This window comes from Myxine glutinosa, chromosome 10 (genome assembly GCF_964187855.1).
Source record: "Myxine glutinosa chromosome 10, kmMyxGlut1.1, whole genome shotgun sequence".
NCBI lineage: Eukaryota > Metazoa > Chordata > Myxini > Myxiniformes > Myxinidae > Myxine > Myxine glutinosa.
In genome coordinates, this window is record NC_136270.1 from 77,796,965 (window position 1) to 77,819,024 (window position 22,060).

At 44.3% G+C, this 22,060-nt stretch overlaps 1 protein-coding gene across 1 annotated transcript; it reads right to left on the reverse strand.

Moving 5' to 3' along the window:
• Window positions 1-6,871: 6,871 nt before the first annotated feature.
• LOC144894059 (uncharacterized) lies at window positions 6,872-16,226 on the reverse strand. Its single transcript, XM_078785788.1, has 2 exons — window positions 15,849-16,226; window positions 6,872-7,959 (listed from the first exon to the last, which is right to left on the reverse strand). The coding sequence occupies exons 1-2, from the start codon at window positions 15,969-15,971 to the stop codon at window positions 7,339-7,341; spliced, it is 744 nt and encodes a 247-aa protein (XP_078641914.1). The 5' UTR covers window positions 15,972-16,226; the 3' UTR covers window positions 6,872-7,338.
• Window positions 16,227-22,060: the final 5,834 nt, after the last annotated feature.

The following is a 22,060-nucleotide window of genomic DNA, read 5'->3' on the forward strand; positions in this document are numbered from 1 at the left end:
CCCCTTCCCCATCCCCCTCCCTTTCCCCCATGCTCCTCCTTTCCCCCCTACCCATTCCTTTCTGTCCTACCCCTTCCCCACCCCCTCTCCTCCCCTCCCCCCTGTTCCCCTCCCCTCCCCCCTGTTCCCCTCCCCTCCCCCCTAACCTCCCCTCCCCCCTTCCCTCCACTCCCCCCCCCTTCCCTCCACTCCCCCCCTTCCCTACCCCCTTCCCTCCCCTCCGCCCCTTCCCTCCCCCCCTCCCCTTCCCTCCCCCTCCCCCACCCGGCAATGCCGGGTACTTCTGCTAGTAGCTTATAAAATAAGAACTAAAAAATCTCATTTCCAGTCTGTTTATTTATTTCAAATTTGTGAATTACATGCCCTTCACACATGAAATTGAGTTTCTTTAATAATCCTGGCTGTGAACACGATTGAGCCTTGAAAACTCATGAAAACAAAAAAAAAATTATTAAAGATTTCATGATTTTATTTCCTGTATCTATGAAAACTCGTCTTCTTTGGGCGGTGTATAATTGCTCCGAACGAAACAAGCATTACCTGGTTTGCTTTGCTCGAGTTGTAATCAACATGTACCTCTGTTTCTTCTCAAAGTAATTTATGATCGAAGAGGTGTTGATTCAGTCTTAAAATGCACATCAGAGGCCGATGGACCCGTTGACTCTCCTTCATATTAAAACTTGAATGCATCGAAAACGTATCACTTTACAAAGAAAAAAAATAGATTAAAACCAAACGTTATTAATAAATATTGTATTCCATAGTTAGTTTACATTATTATGTACATTTTTGAAGGACTGTATTGTTAAATTCCATGGTTGGAAAAGAGTCGACTCACTTTAAGCAAACTCCAGGAATATGTAAATATATAATTAGACTTCGGTTTGATCCTGAACTGCAGTATTCAGTCCGCTGTACTTTTACCAAATAATAATATTTTAAAAAACGAAGTCCTGGGAACGTTCGCTCCTCTCCTTCTCTGCTCTCATTCCCCTCTTTCATTCCCCTCTCTCCTTGCCCGTGCCCACATAACAGTCAACACATTTAAAATGGCTGTTGGAATAGATGTCGCCGATTTTCTCAACTTTAGCTGAAACTGAGACTTGAACCATCCCAGCGACTGTGAAAGTGAATTCGAGTCGAGATAAAGCCGTGAGGGAGACAATGCATGACCTTTATATTATAGGCTTTTGAAAATGCATTTCGTTCTATAAACTAAGTTTCATCGAATTTTATTCCCGTTTTTTTTCCAACCGAGTCTAAAACCATGTTAGCGACTGTGAAAAATGAAATGAGATATCGAATTAGAGTTGAAATAAACCTGTAAGAGAACAAGAAACCACACGCCTAACAAAAGAGGCCTTCAAAGCTATGCGAGTAAACAAAACGGTGGATATTTGTTTTTGAAGCCCCTCCCAGACCGGGTGTAGCCACTTATCAAAGATGGTATATCTCTACTCAATAAGATAACTGAGAGACAGAGAGTATCACTTTCTTGTAAACAATTTAAACAACACTTGCGAGAACAAATTCACTTAGAGTTTACACCACATACATTTCATTACACAACACAAGACGTCCAGCCAGGTTCTCTCCGCACTCGGAGATTCCGTCTCGATAGAGTCGTGTGGTTTCTTTGATGTCAAGGAGGAAGAGCAGAAGGGTATTACAAGGTCAGCATAGGTCAGACGAGATGGCGTCTCTTGGAGCTGTTTCTTTTCTTGCAGCCACCAGAATGTTGTAGGAGCTGGACTAATCAAACAAAGTGAAGGAAGGTCATTGTATTCCCAGACAAGTCGACGACAATGTCCAGATGTTCCTCCATCATTTAACAGGGTGTAGCTTGAAGAATACGAGTAGGCAGGTCTCAGAGGAGAAGAAGAGGTGGGGTATGAAGTTATCTGGACCTTGTCTGAGATAACAGAGCGGAGCCTGCACTTAGCCAGAAAACTGCATTTATAGCAGGTCAAAAGGTCACCACACAAGGTTTCTTTCCCTCTAACTTCCAACACCCATTTCATTGAAACTTTTCCCAAAGCTTATCTTCATTATTATTAGCATTTCATATAAATGGCTCTAAGTAAACACACAAAACAATATCCATGTATCGGTAATACTCTGCATTGTTAATAACCCATGCACCAATTACAATTTGTTAGCTGTGAGTAAGAACTCACTCACAAGGACATTATTAATTCTTCCAATCATAAGGAAGTCCTGCACAAGGACTTCCACACACTCCCCCAGACAGATGTACCACAGAATCACCTAAAGAGAATATATATATGTAGATACACATACATATTGTTATGTGGGGGGGGGGGGGGGGGGGGGGGGGATAGAAGGAATATCGAGCCAGGTAGAATCTGCATAGGTAGGTACTCGACTATCGTGATAGGGAATCTACGGTAATAAGTTCTGTGTGTAGGCGGGTGCCGGTATAAGTTGTATCTGTGTCCCCGCCACGAGGGGGTGGGGCATGCTAATTAGGTGCAGGGATTATGGGTAAAATTCCCTCATTTGTCGTCCCCTCTGTCGCTAATCCAGTGTCCATTGTGGCAACGCACTCATTTACACACTTAGATAGGTCCCTTAGTGCACATTCATTAAATCCCCTCCCTTACAAAAAGACCTGCAGGAAAGACAAGCAGGAAGCGGCGCGTACAACGCCGGCGTGGGCGTCAAACATCGTGCAAGGCAGGCTTTAACCACGCCCAGGGAACATGTGATTGGTTGAGGCGGAAGGCGTGAACATTCGGCCAATCAGGGCAGAGGGCGCCAAACCACGACTAAGAAGGAGGTTGTCGATTAGAGGAAGAGCGGGGGTGACGTGGGAAGGCGAGAAAAGATCGCAAGGAAGGGAGGGACGGATTGGTAGCGTGCCAGAATTGACGTCAGACCACGGGGAACAAAACGGGTGGTTGGCGGGCATTCTGGAGTCTCCGAGTTCTTCAGTCTTCGTAGTGAGTTCGTGTCGTTTCTGCGCAGGCAGCTCGGAGCTCTTCACTCTCGTCAGTTCGTGCTGGTCCGTTCGTTCTGAGTTCTTCGTTGGAGGCTCTTCGTTCTTGGCTCTTTGTATTGAGAGGTCCTGGTGGTCGTGGCGTCTTCCCCGAATATTTGTGGTGCTTTTGGTCCTTCGTGGTGCTTTTGATCCTTCGTGGTGCTTTTGGTGCTGGGAGCGAGGCTCGGTGCTGTGAGCGAACGGGACCTTGTGTGCGACCAACGAGGGGCGAGCGAGGCGTGCCGCTGAGCAGGTCGCTCGGGGCCTAGTGGAGCGCGCGAACGAAGTGGACTGAGGCCTTCGCGCCAGCATCGGAGCCGGATGGAGCCGCGTTGGATGACGGACGCACCATACAGACAGATAAGCTCGCACCCACAGACACACAAATACACGACGATTCTTTTATTTAATTCATTTCCTTTGTCTCGTATCCGAAATCTGAGTGGGGACGTCCAACCTAGAATTTAGTTTATCACCGCATTTCCCTGTCCCGATATTTATTTTGAATAAACCCTTCTATTATTTTATTTTTCCATTCAAAATCCTGTGTTGTTTTGAGTTCATTTCCTCCAGGTTTCGGAGCTGCCGTCGGATCGCTACAGGTAAGCGCTTGCCGCTCTTCCTCCCGTGCTTTTATAGTCGAATCCGTAATTCATCGTCGCCTCAAGTAAAGCCGTTCAGTCATCCGCGGTCCTACGGTATTAACGAGGGATTCGCGCGACAATATATACACATACATATATAGTTATGAATTTTGGGTAGGGCATATATAGATCCAGGAAGATCTGCATAGGTATGTGCTCAAATGTCATGAAGAAGAACAACAATTTCGATGTACAGCAAGTCGCGGACTTGTTCGGCGGTTTGTCAGATTAAGTGTATACCTGTGATCATACAAGGATGATCGTGTGATAGGTAGAGCAGGGATTACGCTAATTCCCCAGTGTGTCAAACCTGTGATCTATCCATTGTCCCGTATGGCAACACACAGACACATAGATTAGGAATCCATTCCCATTAGCGCACACATTAATTAATCCCCCTCCGCCACAATAACAATGGAACCGACGGAAGAACAGACAAAGCGACAACGCACTACGCCAGCATGGCGATGGAACATTGCTCAGGCAGGCCGAGAGCCACGCCCAGATAGACTCGTGATTGCTGGGGGAGGGGCGCGTAATAAGCAGGTCACTGATTAGCAGAGTGGGGGAAGGACTGCGATTGGTCAGTGGAGGGGCAGAAAGCTTCCCTGTGATTGGTGGAAGGAAGGTGGAAGGAGCGACACACTGATTGGCCACCGACCGATGGCATGACACGTAGGGAGCGAAGCGCTCGGCCAATGAGAGGGGACGGACGCGATCAGGGATTCGAGAGGTCAAGAAGTGAGGTACTGATTGGAGAGAAAGAGCCTGCATCCTACGAGCCCTCCTTTTTATTTTACATGGCCATGAAACTATCCTTTCGCCCAGTTAAAAGTACATCTTTGTCCTGGATTTCCTTTTGTTTTGTCTCGTCTCGTCTCCATTAAAGTGCTTGCCTATCCCTCCAAAGAAATGCATGCATGTCCGTTTCTGCCATTTGTCCCAAGCAAACTATTTCAGCACCAAAAAGTATTTAAACTTTAGGTGTTTTGATCCCGGGAGAAGAATTAGTTAGAATATAATGAGTGTTTTTAGATAATCATCATCATCGGGTCGATCTCGATCGGCCACAAATTCACGTTGCTCCAATTTGACCGCTCCAATTGACGATCACGTTGATAATCGTGGAGCGGCTTGCATGCCCCGATGACCCAATGAGCTATACTGGACAGGTATAACCAAACCAGGCAGGTCGGAGAGTAGGGGACAGACGAAGTGTAGTCAAAACCTTGAGGAGTAAACCTCGATGACAAAAACCTGAGGTCAGCAGCAGGGCCTCAGTAGTTGAAATGGCGAAGCATAAAGACTTGTTACCCGGCATTTCAACGATGAATATCATCAAATCTGACAAAAAGAACACTGCGTACTCATGTAGAACTTCCACCCACATGAGTATAATTAGCAACCGAGAGTCACTATGACTTTCAGATTAGTTGAGTTCACATCAGTATTAGTTTCACATCAGTTTCGCGAGTGGTAAAGCATGTGGTGAGGTGGAAATAACTGGGAAGTGGTCGTGTGCTGTGTGCAGGAAAGGTGTCGGAGTGAACTCCATTCAATGCACAATGTGCGCTGAGTGGGTTCATCAAAAATGTATAGGGTGTTGCAAAATAAATGATACTTTTTCCCCCCAGATTGTATTGACCACATGTTGCAAAATAAATGATACTTTTTCCCCCCAGATTGTATTGACCACATGTCCGCGATTTTTGAATTCAAATTTCGTGTGCGTCATCATGACGTGTCGCGCACGTTGCCTGCCACTTTAACTGCCTGCTGTCATATTTGCGACTAATGTTTGTGTCTTTGCTGAAATCTTTTAAAAGCGACTTCAAATGGTTTGTGAAGCCAACGGTGGACATATTGACGCGTATTAAACGTGAGTTTTTCATTTTTGAATGAAATAAAGCCTTTGGTTGGATTTTCATCTGATTGAAACTTCATTTCATCTTTGGGGAAAAAAGTATCATTTCTTTTGCAACACCCCTTAGTGGTCTGAGAGGGTCATTAACCAGTGTGGCAGCTACATTCAAGTGTAAGGTGTGCACATAGGGAGCTGCAGATGGAGGAAATGTTGAGTTGGATCTTGGAGACAGCGTGAAGCTGGAAGGTGTGAAAACATTTTGTTACCTAGGAGACATGCTGAATGGAGAAGGTGGATCAGACTCGGCAACGGTTGCTGGAGTTAGATGTGCATGGAAGAAGTTTCGGGAACTGAGTGGCGTGCTGACGAGGAGGGGAGTGTCGTTGAAGCTGAAGGGAAAGGTGTATGCTGCATGTGTGAGAAGTGTTATGATTTATGGGAGCGAGACATGGGTAATGAACGTAGAGCAGCAACGAAGGCTGGAAAGGGTGGAAATGCGAATGGTTCGGTGGATGTGTGGAGTATCGTTGAGAGAGAGGAAGGCAAATGATCAATTGTGAAAGATGATGGGAATAGAGCCTGTGATGGATGCTGTGAAGAGAAACAGGTTGAGATGGTTTGGTCATGTGCTTGAAGAAGGATGAAAGTGACTGGTTGAGAAGAGTGATGGAAATGAATGTAGAAGGCAGTAGAGGACGGGGAAGACCAAGAAAGACTTGGCTGAAGGTGGTGGAAGAAGAAATGCGGGAAAGGGGGTTAACAAGGAGAGATGTAAAAATAGGGCAAAATGGAGAAGATTGTCATGGGGCCCGCAAGGCTAACCCCCGCTCTTGCAGGGAAAATGGCCTTAAAATGCCTGTTGTTGTTGTTGTTGTTGTTGTAGTCACTATGACATTGGAAAAACAAAACTCGGTTTTTAGATAATGCTCGTTAAATGGCAAAACAGCTACACATCCACTTAGGGTGCTTGTATTAAATGTGAACTCAAGCCGGCCATCTTCAAGGCTAACAACCCGTGTGTACTAGGGTGGCCCGAAAAATTAAAATTTTGAATTTTATATCGCACACCGTCCGGCTGATTTGAGGTGGCTTGATGAAAACATAGCACAGTAAAAAAATCTTAGGGCAATCCAACAAGAGTAAGTGCTCTCCCACAACCTTCTAAAAGTACTCTGCAAGACCGGATTCGTTGATATTTCTGGTGTCCATAACTTTTTTCTCTCTGGGCCAATTCTTTTCAAATCTACACCAGCCTCCATGTGGACCCAAATTTTAGCTTGATCTAATAAGTCCTTTCATATTTAAAAAAAACACATCATCCCCATTGACCCACAAATGGCCCCCAAGAACAACATCATAGAGTCCAAAATCAAACACACTTTATTTAAATAATTGTGAATGTGAAACTGCATTCTTTTAACACAAACAAAAACAAAAGCAGTGTTTAAAAACAAAATCTGTTTAGTAACAAAACAATGGTGCCAGGGCAGTCAGGCTATCAGTGTTACTTGGTGCTCTTGACCAGTTGATTTTTTGTGGCACTGGTTGGCAGAAGCTTCCGGTGATGCTCAACGACCTGGTAGAGGAGCTGGCGCTGCTGGTCATTCTTGGTAAGGACTTCATTAAAGTCAGTAGCCAATTTGACTGCACGTTCTGCACAGTCGTTCACCACCTTCAGCGCACGAACAGTCTTGCACGCTGCAATGTAGTCATCACGCTCGAACCATGTGTCTACTGCGGCCGTCAGGAACTCCTGTGACAAATGAAGTAACTCCAAGAGGTTGAGCGAGCGCTGTGTGACAAACTGTGCCACGGAGAGGTTCCGGAACTCAGGGATCTTGCTTGGAGCCATACGTCGAACATCTTCTGGGAGTGGATCTCTCTGCAGAGCATTGACGATAGTTCATGTCCTCTGTCGTCATTGCCATCTGTCGGGGGCCACGCTGGTCCATCAAAAACTGCCGATCTTCTGGTATTTTTGTTTGGCGTTCCCAGTCAGCATGCGCAATGTCGAAAAGCTTGCTCATGCTCATGGTGAAGTCAGCCTCCAAGGTCACCTGTGTGGCTGTTCGCCTGTGCTTGTGCTTGGAGACCCGGATGTGCTCCTGGTGGATGTGCTTTAGCTTGGCAACGACATGGGGCTTTGCAGTGGTTATGATGTTAGCATTCACCCAGAAGGACAAAACCTCATCCGCAACTGTACTGCAAGCAATTGGTAGCGTTGCCTTGTTTGTCTTCATCTCATAGTACATGCGACGAAGAGCCACACCTCTCACGGGGAGCTGACTCGGCTCCTCAATAGAGTCAACACTGGAGAGTGGGCGCCCAACCAACCAGATGGCTGTTGTTGCACGTGTAGCAGGTGCACCTGGTGTACAGACTATAGACTTTACTGTAGACTTTACTGTAGACTTTACTGTAGACTTTACTGTAGACTTTACTGTAGACTTCTAAAACAGAAAAATTGAAACAGTGTTAACATCTCATTTTCCACTCCACTAATCTATTCTATTTACTTATTCTACTATCTAACCATTATACGATTTAGTAATACGAGCAACGGTACCCGCCCTAGGGGCGGGGCTTCAATTGGGAGGCCCAAATGAAAAGGTAAAATATCAGAAATTGAAGGCTTTTTTTATTTTAAATGATTCATATAAACATCCGTTAAATCATATCACACGCAAATCATCAAAATCTAAACGGTATTTGTAGAATTTCAATAAAAGCCACATCACTATTCATAATCGGTAAATATTATTCCATCGTGTTTCAAATCGTGATATCAACTATACGCTTCTGAAGCTCGTGAAGGCTGTGGGTGGTGAGGAGGCTTGAAGCCAGATTTTAATTTTTCAGCCGCCACATTGGTGCTCGCCATCACTGCGATGCCAAGCGAAAGACGCCTCAGAGCTGTCACATTCACAATCGCTATGTCGTATGTACTCCCGATACGTGTTTCCTTCATTGTAAAAACTACCAAATCAACAGTTGAAAGGATTTTGAGCCGATAGGTGTTACAGCCTTGGAAAGATAAATGGAGACGGCGATCTGTTAGCGTATACACCGCCCAATTGGAATTCTATGTGGAAAGTAAGATCTTGGTCCACATGGAGGCTGGTGTAAATTTGACAAGAATTGTCTGAGAAGAAACAAAGTTATGGACACCAGAAATTTCACCAAATGCTGTCACACAGAGTACTTTTAGAGGGTTCTGGGAGACCGCTTAATCTTGTTGGATTGTCCTAAAATCTTTACTGTGTTATTTCTTTATCTAACCCCCTAAAAGGTGAGGGTGTGTGATATAAAAATTAAACAAACATAATACTACATAAAAACGGCCACCTAGTGTGTACGATTCCCGCCCACGGTCACTTGTGGTTTTGGGTTGAGGCCTTTCACACAAAAATTTCACTTCCTACTTTTCCCACGAGTGAAAGCGAATGTGGCATTCTTGTTGGAAGTTGTGAAACATTACCAACAAGAAAGAGCAATCAGAGATTGCAGACTCTCGCCAGGATGTGTTTTCAGTGGTTTTTAAGGCTTTTGTGTTTAAACAAATATGGCGGACAAACCACATGACCGATGACATCATTCTTTTTTTTCTCTACCAATTTATCCCTAGATGACGCTCAAGAAATTTCATCTTGATGGGATGAAGTTTTGTCCATGTCAAATTATGCCGTCATAATGGAGGCACTGATGACATAATCATCAACATATTTTATTCCGCATGAAGATTTCCTTACAATAATTATTATTATTTTTTGGATACAGAACTGAGGCTAGTGTAAGAGCTAACACTTTGAACATGAAAACATGCGCAGACACATAAAACATGCAATGAAGGGAGCAGGAGACAAGAGGGGGAGAGAGAGGGAAGCACGCAAGCACAACAACGCACAACACACAAGCACAAAACAGTAAAGAACAAGGATGTCGGTAGATCTGTGTAAGGGGGAGGGCTGCACAGTATCAAATAAATGAACACTACTAGGAATTTCACAAGGAATTTCCTGTCCTCATACAATGAGCCATGTCTAAATTTTCGATGTAGCGCTTTCAGATATATAGAGGTGCAACGTTTTTCGGTTTTTCCAAGATGGCGCCCATACCACGTGACCTATGACGTCATAATTATCATTAAAAAATTAGACAGGTGGAATTGCACTCATGGAGAAAATTTCCTGTCAATCAGACCAACGGTTGCAGAGAAAATCATATTTATTCTGTGCGGACAAACAAACAGACAGACAGACAAATGGACTCAAATGCAATACCCTGTCCTCCAGCGAGGGTAACTAGAAGGGCACTCGGTAGAGCGCATACCTCCGCCAGGCTGAACAGTTTATGTTTTGTATCCACTTATAGGCCGGACCTGGATTTGGATCTGAACCAAAATCTAATCGGCTTGTTCTCGTCGCTTAACCAAATCGTCCACCAAGTTTTGTTTTAACTCGTAGCCAACTTTTTAAATATCATCTTGTATACCATTTTTTGCCCCATCACTTAATGATAAAGAATCACTTTAAAAAAAATGTTACATCCGTCCAATCCACCTTCGGTAACATCCGTCCAATCCTAAATTTGAAACTTACCTTTCTTTGAAAAGCATATACAGTACTGTACAGCTATTTCATTCCAAATGACAATGTTGACAACTTTGACAGATAGTCATTGAAAAGGCTTTCAAAAGCAAGGAAGCTATTAAAACTTAGCATAATTGTAGGGAGATTTTCGAGTGAGCGAGCTATCGCTGACACCATTGCCACATTCCAAGTTCCTGCCCTAACCTTAGTTGATCAGGCCTGGCCATTCGGCTCGTGAAAGACTTGGGCCAAGCTTCCCCAGACTGACCACACAAGAACATGGCAATAACTGTGGGCATTAAAGAAGAAGAAGATGAATTGTAAAGAGATTTTGAAACCACCGTGCTTACAGGAATACCGCAAATAGGATGAGGGTCAAAGAGGACAAGCAATGGAAAATAAGTATTCAAGTACAAGGTCAGATGCAAACCCACTTCACCAAGACAATGCAAAGACAAAACCAAATAAATAAATAGTTGGTATTGTTAAAACAAAAAATAAAGTATTTTAAACTTTGGCTGTTTCAATAAGAAGAAAATTCACTCTAAGAGTTATGTATTATAACAGGATAACATGACAAACATTAATTACACACACGATTTCTAAGATTAGTATCTCCCAAGACAAATACCCAACAAAGAGACGCAATGAATTCAAGTCAACAATCACAGCTAAGAAACGAATCCCTCAAATTGATCCTTCGTGTTCAACGATGTAAGGAATGTAAGGAATGTAAGGAATGTTACTACATGTAAGGAATGTGCAAGCTTGGTCCATTTAGGACAATTCCAAATGCAGTGTGTTCCTCGCTCAATTCACTCACCCCCGCCTTCCGGTCAGGCAGGGTAACTCGCTCAACCCGGGCACTCCCAACTGATGCTACCAAACATGGTCATGCTGCAACTGAAATCCTCCCTTCCGCCAGCTCGTCACAGCATGAAGCAAAGCCAATGTGCCCAGCCCAATGATGCAGATGCTAGCAATTGCTTTAGTAGGATAAAGGCAACAAAGGAAGAGATAGATACTTTAGATTGGAGGTTTATAATGTCCTTGTTGGTTTATACCAGCCTCGGTGTCGTAATGGTTAGTGTCTGCTACGAGTCTGGGAGGTCAGAGATTCGAACCACGGCTGAGTCATACCAAAGACTTCTAAAAGGGTACATGGTGCTTCCTTGCTTGATGCTCAGAAAGGATAGAGCACAGACAAACAACCACAGGTTGGTAATAATAGCGCAGGAATGGATCGGCCCAATGACCTCCTCCTGCGCCAAAGTTCCTTGAAAGAAAACTCGTGACTATTACTATTATTAACCAGGAAAAAGATGGAGGAAGAGGAGGAAAGGGCAGCAGGAAAACCTACTAGAGCTGGCTAGCCATATCAGCAGTAACAGTGTTGGCAGCTTGGGATAAAAAAAAACAATCTTATCACGACAGTCGGCTCGTTTACATGGGGATCACAACAACAGCATCAAACTATCACAATGAAACAAACAAGCCAATAACAAATCTCACAACCCCCCCCCCCCCCCCCCCCCAAAAAAAAAAACAAAAAAAACTCAAGCATCCCAGTACACAATGCCGACTGCTGAATTAGTGTCAAATCCCACCAAATGTAATAAAGCTTGGAAGGCACCAAGTTGGCACAGATGTCAAGGACACGCTGCATAACCAACATAGAAATTCCTTATTCTTCAGAGTAGAATTCCGAATGCCAATGCAAGCACAGAACACATGGCCACCTTCCTCACACATACAAGCAAATGCCTGACGTCAACGCCAAAGGCTTCCATACGAAACACTTACTCGCTACACATTCCATTTTCAACAGCTTTAGGCAAAAAAAAAAAATATATATATATATCTATATCTATATCTATATCTTAAAAAAAAAAAAAAAAAAAAAAAAAATCCACTTTCACTTATCCAAAGATCTCTCAAAAAAACGGGCGCTCTGCAACCTCAAGTTATAGCAGTGGCCCTACTGGACTTTCGAAACGAAATCATGCACGCAACTCAGACGAGGGATTTAATAAAATAAATAAATAAAATATTTCCTCCAAAGTTATTTGTTTGTATCCACGTTGTGCTGATCGAGTTACCACTAAAGTTTGAGCAGCACAAAGGAACCTCCACAAAATTTACAAAGGTGAGCAGCAGGTGCACAGGCCGAACGGTGGAATGGATATGAAAGGCTCACAGAAAAATGTTCAATTACTGTAAATCCTATTAAACATCACATTAGAGTAATTTGTAAAAAAAAAAAATCCTGCAGACACGTCTGCAGTCATGATGTCATGCTCGGACACAAAAAAAAAAAATATTAGGATAGTTTACCCCCTTCAAACCACCAAAGAGCTCTTACCGAACGTTCGTAAAAAAAACCACATCCGTGCATTTGGTAACCAAAAGCTCCTTGCAGATAAGATGTTCTCAAAGAGACAATGAAGCTCTCGATTACATATTTGCAAAATTTGACAGAATATCTAAATACCTTTGCTATTATTTCCTCAGAGTAGTTGCCAAGCTTTCCTCTTACTCAACGGCGACACAAGCAAATAGCATTACAGTGCATTGGATGCGGGCAATGTGGTGATACGTGGCATTCAGCAGAGTTTACAGGATGGTGTGGAGGGAGCTCACTCGTCTTTGAGCCACGTCTATTCCGGGGACAACTCCTGACCCCATGATAAAACTGTTCACACCTTGGTACGTCGCACGCGGGCAGTTTCATCGTTGAATGCGGCATCCTTTGGAGGAATTTAAGCCGGGTGTCCGACCTAGAAGCATTCACTTGACAACACAAAATATCCCAAGATGTAGCTCTTCAAAAAGTAGGCAATGTGACTATCTTGGGCAAATCCAAATTTTGGGCCCAATCGATGGAATTAAAATGAAGAAAAATTACAATTAATATTAATTAATGCACAAGACAAACACCATGACCGGCAACACCACGCACAAACAAAAACCTTTCAGGCACAGCTAACAAATGCAACTTTTAAGGGTCGTTTCTTACTAACTATGGGTCTTGAAGTTACAAAATCGTTCAGAAATTATGCATAAACACTTGAAACGAGGCGAGAAGACTCTGTCAATAGACTCGTCTCGATCGGCCCATTTTAAAGTTTCATTTGATCCACTGAAGGAAGGCCTCCATCCACGTGCTCCATACTATACCATACAATGCAAATGCACGCCAGTGTACTCCAGCACATTTTCTAATTTCCGCTCTGGGTCTGACCTTTGGCTTATCTCTGCTTCTTCCAGGGCCTTATCTGGGTGCCATTTTTTTATTATTGAATACAATGCTGAAATAATAAACTAGAGTTCATAGAACATTTTACCCGACGCAAAAAGTATTGTATATCTTGTACATCTTGAAAGTATATCTTGAAGTATTAAAAAAAAAAAAAAAAAAAACGAAAAAGAAAATGTATATCTTGCAAAGCAAATTAGGCAGCCAAGAAGGCTGCAAAGAAAGAGGTAACAAAGGCGCAGGAGGCATATAGGAAAATGTTCGGAGAACGCTTGGATTCGGAAGAAGGTCAGAGAGCGGTATTCAGGATTGCAAAGCAGATAGCGAAAGAGAGGTGTGATGTGATGGGGGTGAGCTGCTTGAAGGACGAAGTGGGACAAATCGTTGTGGAACCAGATGGAATTAAAGGAAGATCGAAGAGATATATGGAAATGCTGTTGAATGCAGAGAATGAATGGGACCGCAACATAGAGAGCAACCCAGTTTTAGGACCGGCAGAGAAGATAACTGAGGAGGAAGATGAGGAAGCGATAAAATCAATGAAGAGCAGAAAAGTGGGAGGGCCGATGGGAGTTGTGTGAGATATGTTGAAGGCAGCAGGAAGTTGGGGTGTGAAGAGAATGACAGAGATCTGTAATCTGGTGGTGAAAGAAGGCCGCATTCCAGTGGATTGGGAACTGAGTACCCTCGTCCCTCTATACCATCGTTGCCCAACCGTTTTCTGATCGAGTACCACTTGGAGGTCCCGTACCGTCGCCGCGTAGCACCTGGTTCCAGAAAAACTCAATCCGCGTACCACCTGGTTCCAGAAAAACTCAATTCGATAAGATATCAGGCTTATTTCAATTTAATGCGAGGGCTGCATCTGTTTCTTCTCCACCAGCTGGTCGATGCGGGGCATAACTTTGCTCACAGCACATCAGAAATCATAAAATATATCAGAAATCAGAAATAAAAAAATTATCAGGCCAAATCATTTTTTTTAAAGGTTGTCGCAAACCACCTGGAAGGCCCTCGCGTACCACTAGTGGTACGCATACCACAGGTTGGGAACCATTGCTCTATACAAAGGGAAAGGTGACCCTCTGGACTGTGGCTCGTATCGAGCGATAGTTATTAGAGCATGGAATGAAGGTATTGGAAAGGATGATGGAAAAAGAGGATGAGGAAGAAAGTGAAGATCGACGAAATGCAGTTTGGATTTATGCCAAGAAGAGGAACGACAGACAAGCTTTTCATTGTGAGGCAGTTGCAGAAGTACATGGAGAAGAGGAAGAAGTTGTTTCTTGGGTTTGTTGATCTGGAGAAAGCATTCGATAGGGTTCCACGTGAAGTCGTGACATGGACATTGAGGAAGCTAGGAGTGGAGGAATGGTTGATCAGAGTAGTGATTGCAATGTAAGAGCGCACGCAGAGCTATAAGGATGAAGAACGGGAACAGTTTTTACGTTTTTCACCTCACCGATTGGCCGGATCTGGATCCGGACCTGAACCAAAATCTAATCCGCTCGTTTTTGTCACCTAACCAACTCATCCACCAAGTTTTGTCATAACTCTACCGCAACTTTTTGAAACACGATGCTATATGTCATTTTAGGCCCCATCTCTCAATGGTGAAGAAAACAACAAACAACAGGCATTTTAAGGCCATTTCCCCTGCTAGAGCGGGGGTTAGCCTTGCGGTCCCCATGACTCAATCTGTGATGGTCTCAATGGTGAAGAATCACAAGAAATTAAAAATTCTCATATCCGGATCCAGATCTTCACCAAAATTGAATCAATTCTTCCTTGTCACACACCCGACCTGTCCATCATGTTTCGTCCGAATCCTTTTGGACACAACTCAGATATCCTCTTCAGACAGACAGACAGGGGTGAAACAATAACCTTTGTTTACCTTCTGCAGGGCAGGTAACAAAGTGTTAGAAAAATAAATAAATAATGAAATCCCTTTTCCACGTGTTTCACTTCATTTTGCATCCTCATTGACACTCGCAGATGGACGTGTAGTACGTTTGCGAAGTACAACATGCTATCTGTTGATTAAACCAGTGAGCGAAGCGCCAGGTAGTCGTGCAGAGTGATAACGATCGAAGAGGACACCACGGAGGGCTCCTCGAGCATGCGGGAATGGGTGCGGCGCATACCAACGGGCCCGGGCGGGACCATGAAGCGGTCCCGACCAGCCGGGCTTGTCCCCATCACTGCGGAGCCTGGTTGTGTATCTGGCTCGGTGGAAAGAAAACAGGCCATCAAGGGGCCAAGAAAATGGACTCGCATACGTACTATAAAGACAGTGCAAGAAATGCCGAGGCGGGGGTAGGAGTGGTGCACCTCCCACACAGTTTTGATACAAACAAATGTCGGACAAAGGTCACGGGAATGTAACGAGGGGAGGGTTAGGAAGGAGGAGGTGAAATTTGACCAATTTTAATGGCAGAGCCTAGAGGGAAGGGAAAACAGAGAGGCCAAGACCTGGGCCGGAGCGAGTCACCTTCTCTCGGGCCTGCTGCTCCTCGTCCAATTCCCTCTGCAATGTCTGCGCCCGCTCCTCGGCGTCGTCCGCCTGTTGCTGGAGCATCTTGATCTTTCGTTTTACCCCGTCGACGGAACTCATGATGCTGCTGCTGCTGCTCCGGTCCCAGTGTATGAAGAACGAACGGCTCTGAGGACCTGTCTCACACTAAACCGAGGTGAAATATCTTAGGACAAAAAAAAAAGGGCCGCAAAGATCGAATGGAACCACGTGAAGGCAAAGGGGGTGGGAAAAAAACGGAGGAAATTCCTGTCAAGCAGAGTCCGGGCGAAGCTCCCTTCACCACCGCCTCAAGTCCGCCTTGACTGGCCGCCGTACGTAACGGAAATGACGTACGAAGCCGCTTCGGCAACGCCCCAAATCCGCCTTGAACAGCCGCCGTACCGGAAGTGACGTTCGCATTTTTATTCTCCCAGTCGATAACCTTATTGTGAGATGAGGCGCATTTTAAATATTCAACATTATAAACGGCAAAACAACTGATTAAAGCACGTCTTTCGACCGTTGATCATAAAATATATGACCAAGTGGGACAATCTGTTTATTAAGCATGAGGCGGTGGGTATCCACTTGTGTCGGTTGCACAGAAACTTCGCCATAAAATTCTTTTCCCAAGCGTCCGCTCCTTAAAATGCAAAACGTAACTGCGTTGATACGTTTATTATATTTTTTGTGCGATTCATTTAATACGTACCCACTTCGAAAGAGGAGTCTTGTAGGGGACGCTGCATCGCGAAGCACGCTGTGTGTTGAGAGTCCATCCAAGATTCCAACGTGCCGTCATATTTTATCCAGTGCTGATTGGATCGCGTTGCGCCATTTAAACCATTCGAGATGAGATGAGATGAGAGGTGCAGGGATATTGGCAGGACTTGTAGGTGGCTTGTTTGGTGTGGCGCTGATGCATTGCATCTATTACTGTACGACTAGTACCCGACTGCAAAGCCGCAATGAGCCGGCGAAGCCAAAGCCTCTTGCCACTCACTATTTTACCCATCACTATGGCATCAGTAGGTTAGGTAGTTGGTAGTAGGTAGGTGTAGTAGGTACCGTACCTAGTTCAAAATGATACCATTTGCATTCTGGATGAGATTAAAATTTATAAAATTTACTTCTTGATTAATTTGGTGAATTCCATCTCAACTTCGGATATTTCCGGCCGTGAAAAACTATCCCCTACGGCCGCGAGATTTCTAAAAAATAATTCTTCGTCAATTTTAGAATATTTGACGCCGTTTTCAGCCTCCGGAACGCAGTAATAAGCTTTTTAAAAATACTTTTTCAAATACTCGAATCTCATTGGTTCCTGTGTTTGGTGACGATTTTCGTTGAAGATAAACAGGGCCCATGCGGGCCCGGGGAACGAGGTTGGTCTTAAAGTATTTTAATTACAAATTAGAGGTGCAAAGATTGTGAATCAAAAAAAGACGGGTGAAACAAACTCCTATTGAACTTTTTCGCAATTTTTTATGCATACTTCCGCATCCGCAAGATGGCGGCCTCCATTGAGCGATTTGGTGCGTCAAAGCTTCGAAATTCTCAAAGGATCCAGCAAAATCTGGCTTTTCAACACAATACGTACGCGTTCATTCACAACACCGGCTTCGCCGGCTACTAGTACCCGACTGCAAAGCCGCAATGAGCCGGCGAAGCCAAAACCTCTTGCCACTATTTTACCCATCACCATGGCATCAGTAGGTTAGGTAGTTGGTAGTAGGTAGGTAGTTGGTAGTAGATAGTAGGTAGGTGTAGTAGGTACCGTACCTGGTAAGACTTGGCAAAAGAGAACAGCAGACAGTCCTCCCCAATACCTGCATACCTCTTGCCACTATTTTACCCATCACCATGGCATCAGTAGGTTAGGTAGTTGGTAGTAGGTAGGTAGGTAGTTGGTAGTAGGTAGGTAGGTAGTTGGTAGTAGGTAGGTGTAGTAGGTACCGTACCTGGTAAGACTTGGTAAAAGAGAACAGCAGACAGTCCTCCCCAATACCTCCCCAATACCTGCATGGTCTTGCCACTATTTTACCCATCACCATGGCATCAGTAGGTTAGGTAGTTGGTAGTAGGTAGGTTGGTAGTAGGTAGGTGTAGTAGGTACCGTACATGGTAAGACTTGGTAAAAGAGAAGAGCAGACAGTCCTCCCCAATAGTCAATACCTGCATACCTCTTGCCACTATTTTACCCATCACCATGGCATCAGTAGGTTAGGTAGTTGGTAGTAGGTAGGTAGGTAGTTGGTAGTAGGTAGGTGTAGTAGGTACCGGACCTGGTAAGACTTGGTAAAAGAGAAGAGCAGACAGTCCTCCCCGATGGCAATACCTGCATACAATACAATAAATGTCACAAGAAGCTTAAGGAAGTAACTATACGATGTGCTAGCTTAAGGCCTATTTTTAACTGGGCTTAACATACGTTTTCACAGTAAGTGTGTAGTCTTCTAACTTCAGTCGCTGTCAGGCGCCAGGGCTGGTTCTCTGACTCTCCGGGCACGGCAGCTTCGTCCACCAGAAGACGTTAGCTTGCAGTGATTAATTCGGTGAATTCCATCTCAACTTCAGATATTTCCGGCCGTGAAAACTATCCGTATTTCTAAACTAAATATGTAAACCGCTTATACCATATTTCTGGCCGTGAAAAACTATCCCGTACGGCCGCGGGATTTCTAAAAAATAATTCTTCGTCAATTTTAGAATATTTGACGCCGTTTTCACCGTCCGAAACGCGTAATAATAATTGGTTCTGGTGTTTGATGACGATTTTCGTTGAAGATAACGAGGTTGGTCTTAACGTATTTTAATTACTAATTAGAGGTTTCATGAGATTGTGAATCAAAGAACGACGGGTGAAACAAACTCCTATTGAACTTTTTCGCAATTGTTTTATGCAAACTTCTGCATCCGGTCGATGGCTGTCTCCAGCACTCCATCCAGTGAGCGCTTTCATTTTAGAAATATTTTTGCAAATGCTCGACTCTCATTGGGTCCGGTGTTTGGTGACGCGTTTTGTTGAAGATAACCAGGCCCGTGCGGGCCGATGTTGGTCTTAAATTATTTTATTAATACATCGGAGGTGCATAAGATTGTGAATCAAACGACGACGGGTGAAAGAAACTCCTAATGAACGTTTTAAATTTGTTATGCATACTTCCGCCCATGCAAGATGGCTGCGCCCACTGCGCTTCGGATTCTCGAGCCAAGGCATAATCAGGTTTTCAACATAATACGTACTAATTTATTGACAACACCGGCTTCGCCGGCTATTACTGTATTGGTTCACGAGTTATCAAGTCACCACTATATTCGTCATGTGTGTGAGTCTGTCTGTGTGTGTGTCTGTGTGTGCGTCTGTCTGTGTGTCTGTGTGTGTGTCTGTTTGTGCGTCTGTCTGTCCGCAGCATAACTACCCGATGATATCATCCGATCTTGATGAAACTTGGGTGCGAGGTTGATATCATGATCTAGTTGTGTCCTGCGTAGAGTGGGCGGATTGCGCCCATTGTGGGCGGAGCGACTCCCGAAAAAGACGTCTTTTTAGGGGGTAATCGTGTTCAAGCTACATCTTCTCCGAGGGGTTTGGTGGAATCTGACAGGGGTTTCGGTATTTGGTTTGGCCAATGTCATGTGTCTATCCCCACGGAGCTCGATTTTTCATTTTCGCCCCAAGGTCAAGGTCACAAGGTCCCTAAATTTAGAAAAGTCAATTTTTCATGGTTTTATTACATTGTTTGCTTCCTGATAGGGTGAAATGTCGTACATGATCTTATATTATCACATACATCATGAAATACAAGTTTTCCAACAAATTTCAGAATCTTCGACCTTTGACCTTTGAAGGTCACAAAGGTCAAAGTTTCAAAGTTGTCGGAATCGAACCGAATTTTCGGTATTGTGTAGCTAACTAACCTTATAACTGATTATACATTATTTTGTATCTCATTTCGAGGTCAGTAACCTTCGTTTTGACATTTCAAAGTCACAAAGGTAAAATTTTCAAAGTTGTCGGAATCGAACCGAATTTTCGATATTGTGTAGCTAACTAGTCTCATAACAGATAATACATTCCTATTTATATATTTTCAATGTCGGTTTTGACCTTTGTCATTGAATACCGCTCGCTCGTGAACCATCGCCGTCTCCTGACTTGTTACTATTACTATTACTATTGTTACGGATTCGTCACTTCCGTCTTTGTGGTTTTCATCCACTGGAAGCATTTTTAGTTTCATATACTATTATTGTTACATCCCTGGTGTTGGGCTAGCGGCTAGGGTGCCGGCTTAGGATCCTAGGATCCTGGGTTCGAATCCCGGTCAATCGCTGAATTAACGCCAGGGGGGTTGACTCAGCCTGTCATCCTTCCGAGGTCGGCAAATTGAGTACCAGTTCACTGGTAATTCCCCGCTTGTCGTTAAAGGTGGCAAAAAGGGTTGGCGTCAGGAAGGGCATCCGGCCGTAAAACATTGCTTCAAAAAGGGGACCAAAAAACAACAACAACCACAGTTCCCGAAAAAGGCCAACCCCCGCTTGCAGGGAAAAATGGCCTCTAAAGGTGGTTTATACTATTATTGTTATAGTTTGAGTGAAATGGAGATAACTGTTTTCAAAGGTAAAAATTAGTGTTTTAAAGGAAAAACGAAATGGATCGGAAGAAACCGGAAGAGGAGGAGGCTGGAGCGGATCAAGTGAGATCGGGAGAGAAAGGCCGATCGGCTTCGAGGTGTCGAGCGGACGCTGGTCACGAGCGAATATTTGTTTCCCCGGGAAAGGGATTCCTGTGACAGAGTCGATATTACTGTGGCAGATAAACCTGCATGACAGGTTTGCGGTTGGTTCCGAAAGTGAATCATTGTTGGAGAGCCGGTACGCCTCCATTATGGGCCCATCCACCATTTCACCTCGCGCCAGCCATTTCACCATGCACCAGCCGTTAGCCTGGTTCTCGTGTGCATCGTGGATTTCAATTGGGAATTTGCTGTTTTCCGCTTGGGAGCCGCTGCTCATTCATATCAGCGTCCTTGTCTGGTGAACTGAAGGTGTGAATTCCCAGTCGCCTTTTGGGTGAACCTTTGCCTGACCAACATCGGCCCGACACCCACCCAGCGGCTCTTCAGCAGCGTCGACTGTCAACCGTCCTGGGTTCTGGTCTCAATACGACCTTTTTCTTGTGATCACCGGAGCATGGATCGACTTTGGCCTGGTGACGTGACAGTGACTTTGGGGGTGTTACATTTCGCTCACGTGGAGTACCGTGAGTGATTGAGTTAAGAAACTGGTGGTACATCATAGGAATTATATGGTGTTTGTTGTGCAATTGAGATTTTATTGTACTTGTGCAATTTGTTATTATGGTGTGATATTAATACAATACTTGATTTTGTAACAATTGATTGGTGTGGTTGCACCATTGGTCATTGGCACACATAATAGCACATCTTTCTGCCGTGACTCCTTTCGGGGCTCAGAGGTACACCGTGATCGGGGTTTGGGGATGAGCACGTAACGGAAATTGGGGGCTCGTCCGGGATAGAATGCCCTAACATTCCCAAAATTCCCAAATTTGGATTTTTCTAACATTCCCAAATTTTTCTGAACATTTGGAATTTTTGTGTGAATGTTAACAGGTGCTAACTAATAGTCACTATGGTGTTTGACATAGAAAAGTTTGCGACGTCCCCTAACGAGGCACAGTTCCAGGCATTAAAAAGATCGGAACTCATGATATTGGCTAAATATTGTAACTTGGAGGTCCGAGTTAGTATAAAGAAAGCAGAGATTCAGACATTGGTGGTAGAATCTCTAGTGGGACAAGGAACATGGGAAGAGGTAGCCTTGCATTGGTTACCAGAGGAAAAAGGAAATCTGGAGCTCCGGAAAATGGAGATGCAACTGCAGAGCCAGGAACGGTTAAAAGAGTTGGAATGGAAAGCGGAAAAGGAAAGAGCAGAGGAAAGGAGAGCTGAAAAGGAAAGAGCAGAGGAAAGAGCAGAACGGGAACGAGAACTCGAGGAGAGAAGAGCAGAGGAAAGAGCAGAGGAAAGGAGAGCCGACAGGGAGTTAAAGGAATGGGACATGGAGTATCAGAGGGAACTTAAACTCAAGGAGCTTGAAGTACTGGGGGAATGGAGAGAAGTAGTATCCAAGCCGGCTAGTTCGACAACCAGTCAGAACTC

Bases quoted from the DNA above. Each gene is read 5' to 3' on its own strand.
- LOC144894059 (XM_078785788.1), bottom strand. From the start codon at position 15,971: ATGAGTTCCGTCGACGGGGTAAAACGAAAGATCAAGATGCTCCAGCAA. The intron at 7,960-15,848 runs GTGACTCGCTCC...TTTCTGTTTTAG, and splicing joins AGCAGCAGGCCCGAGAGAAG to AAGTCTACAGTAAAGTCTAC.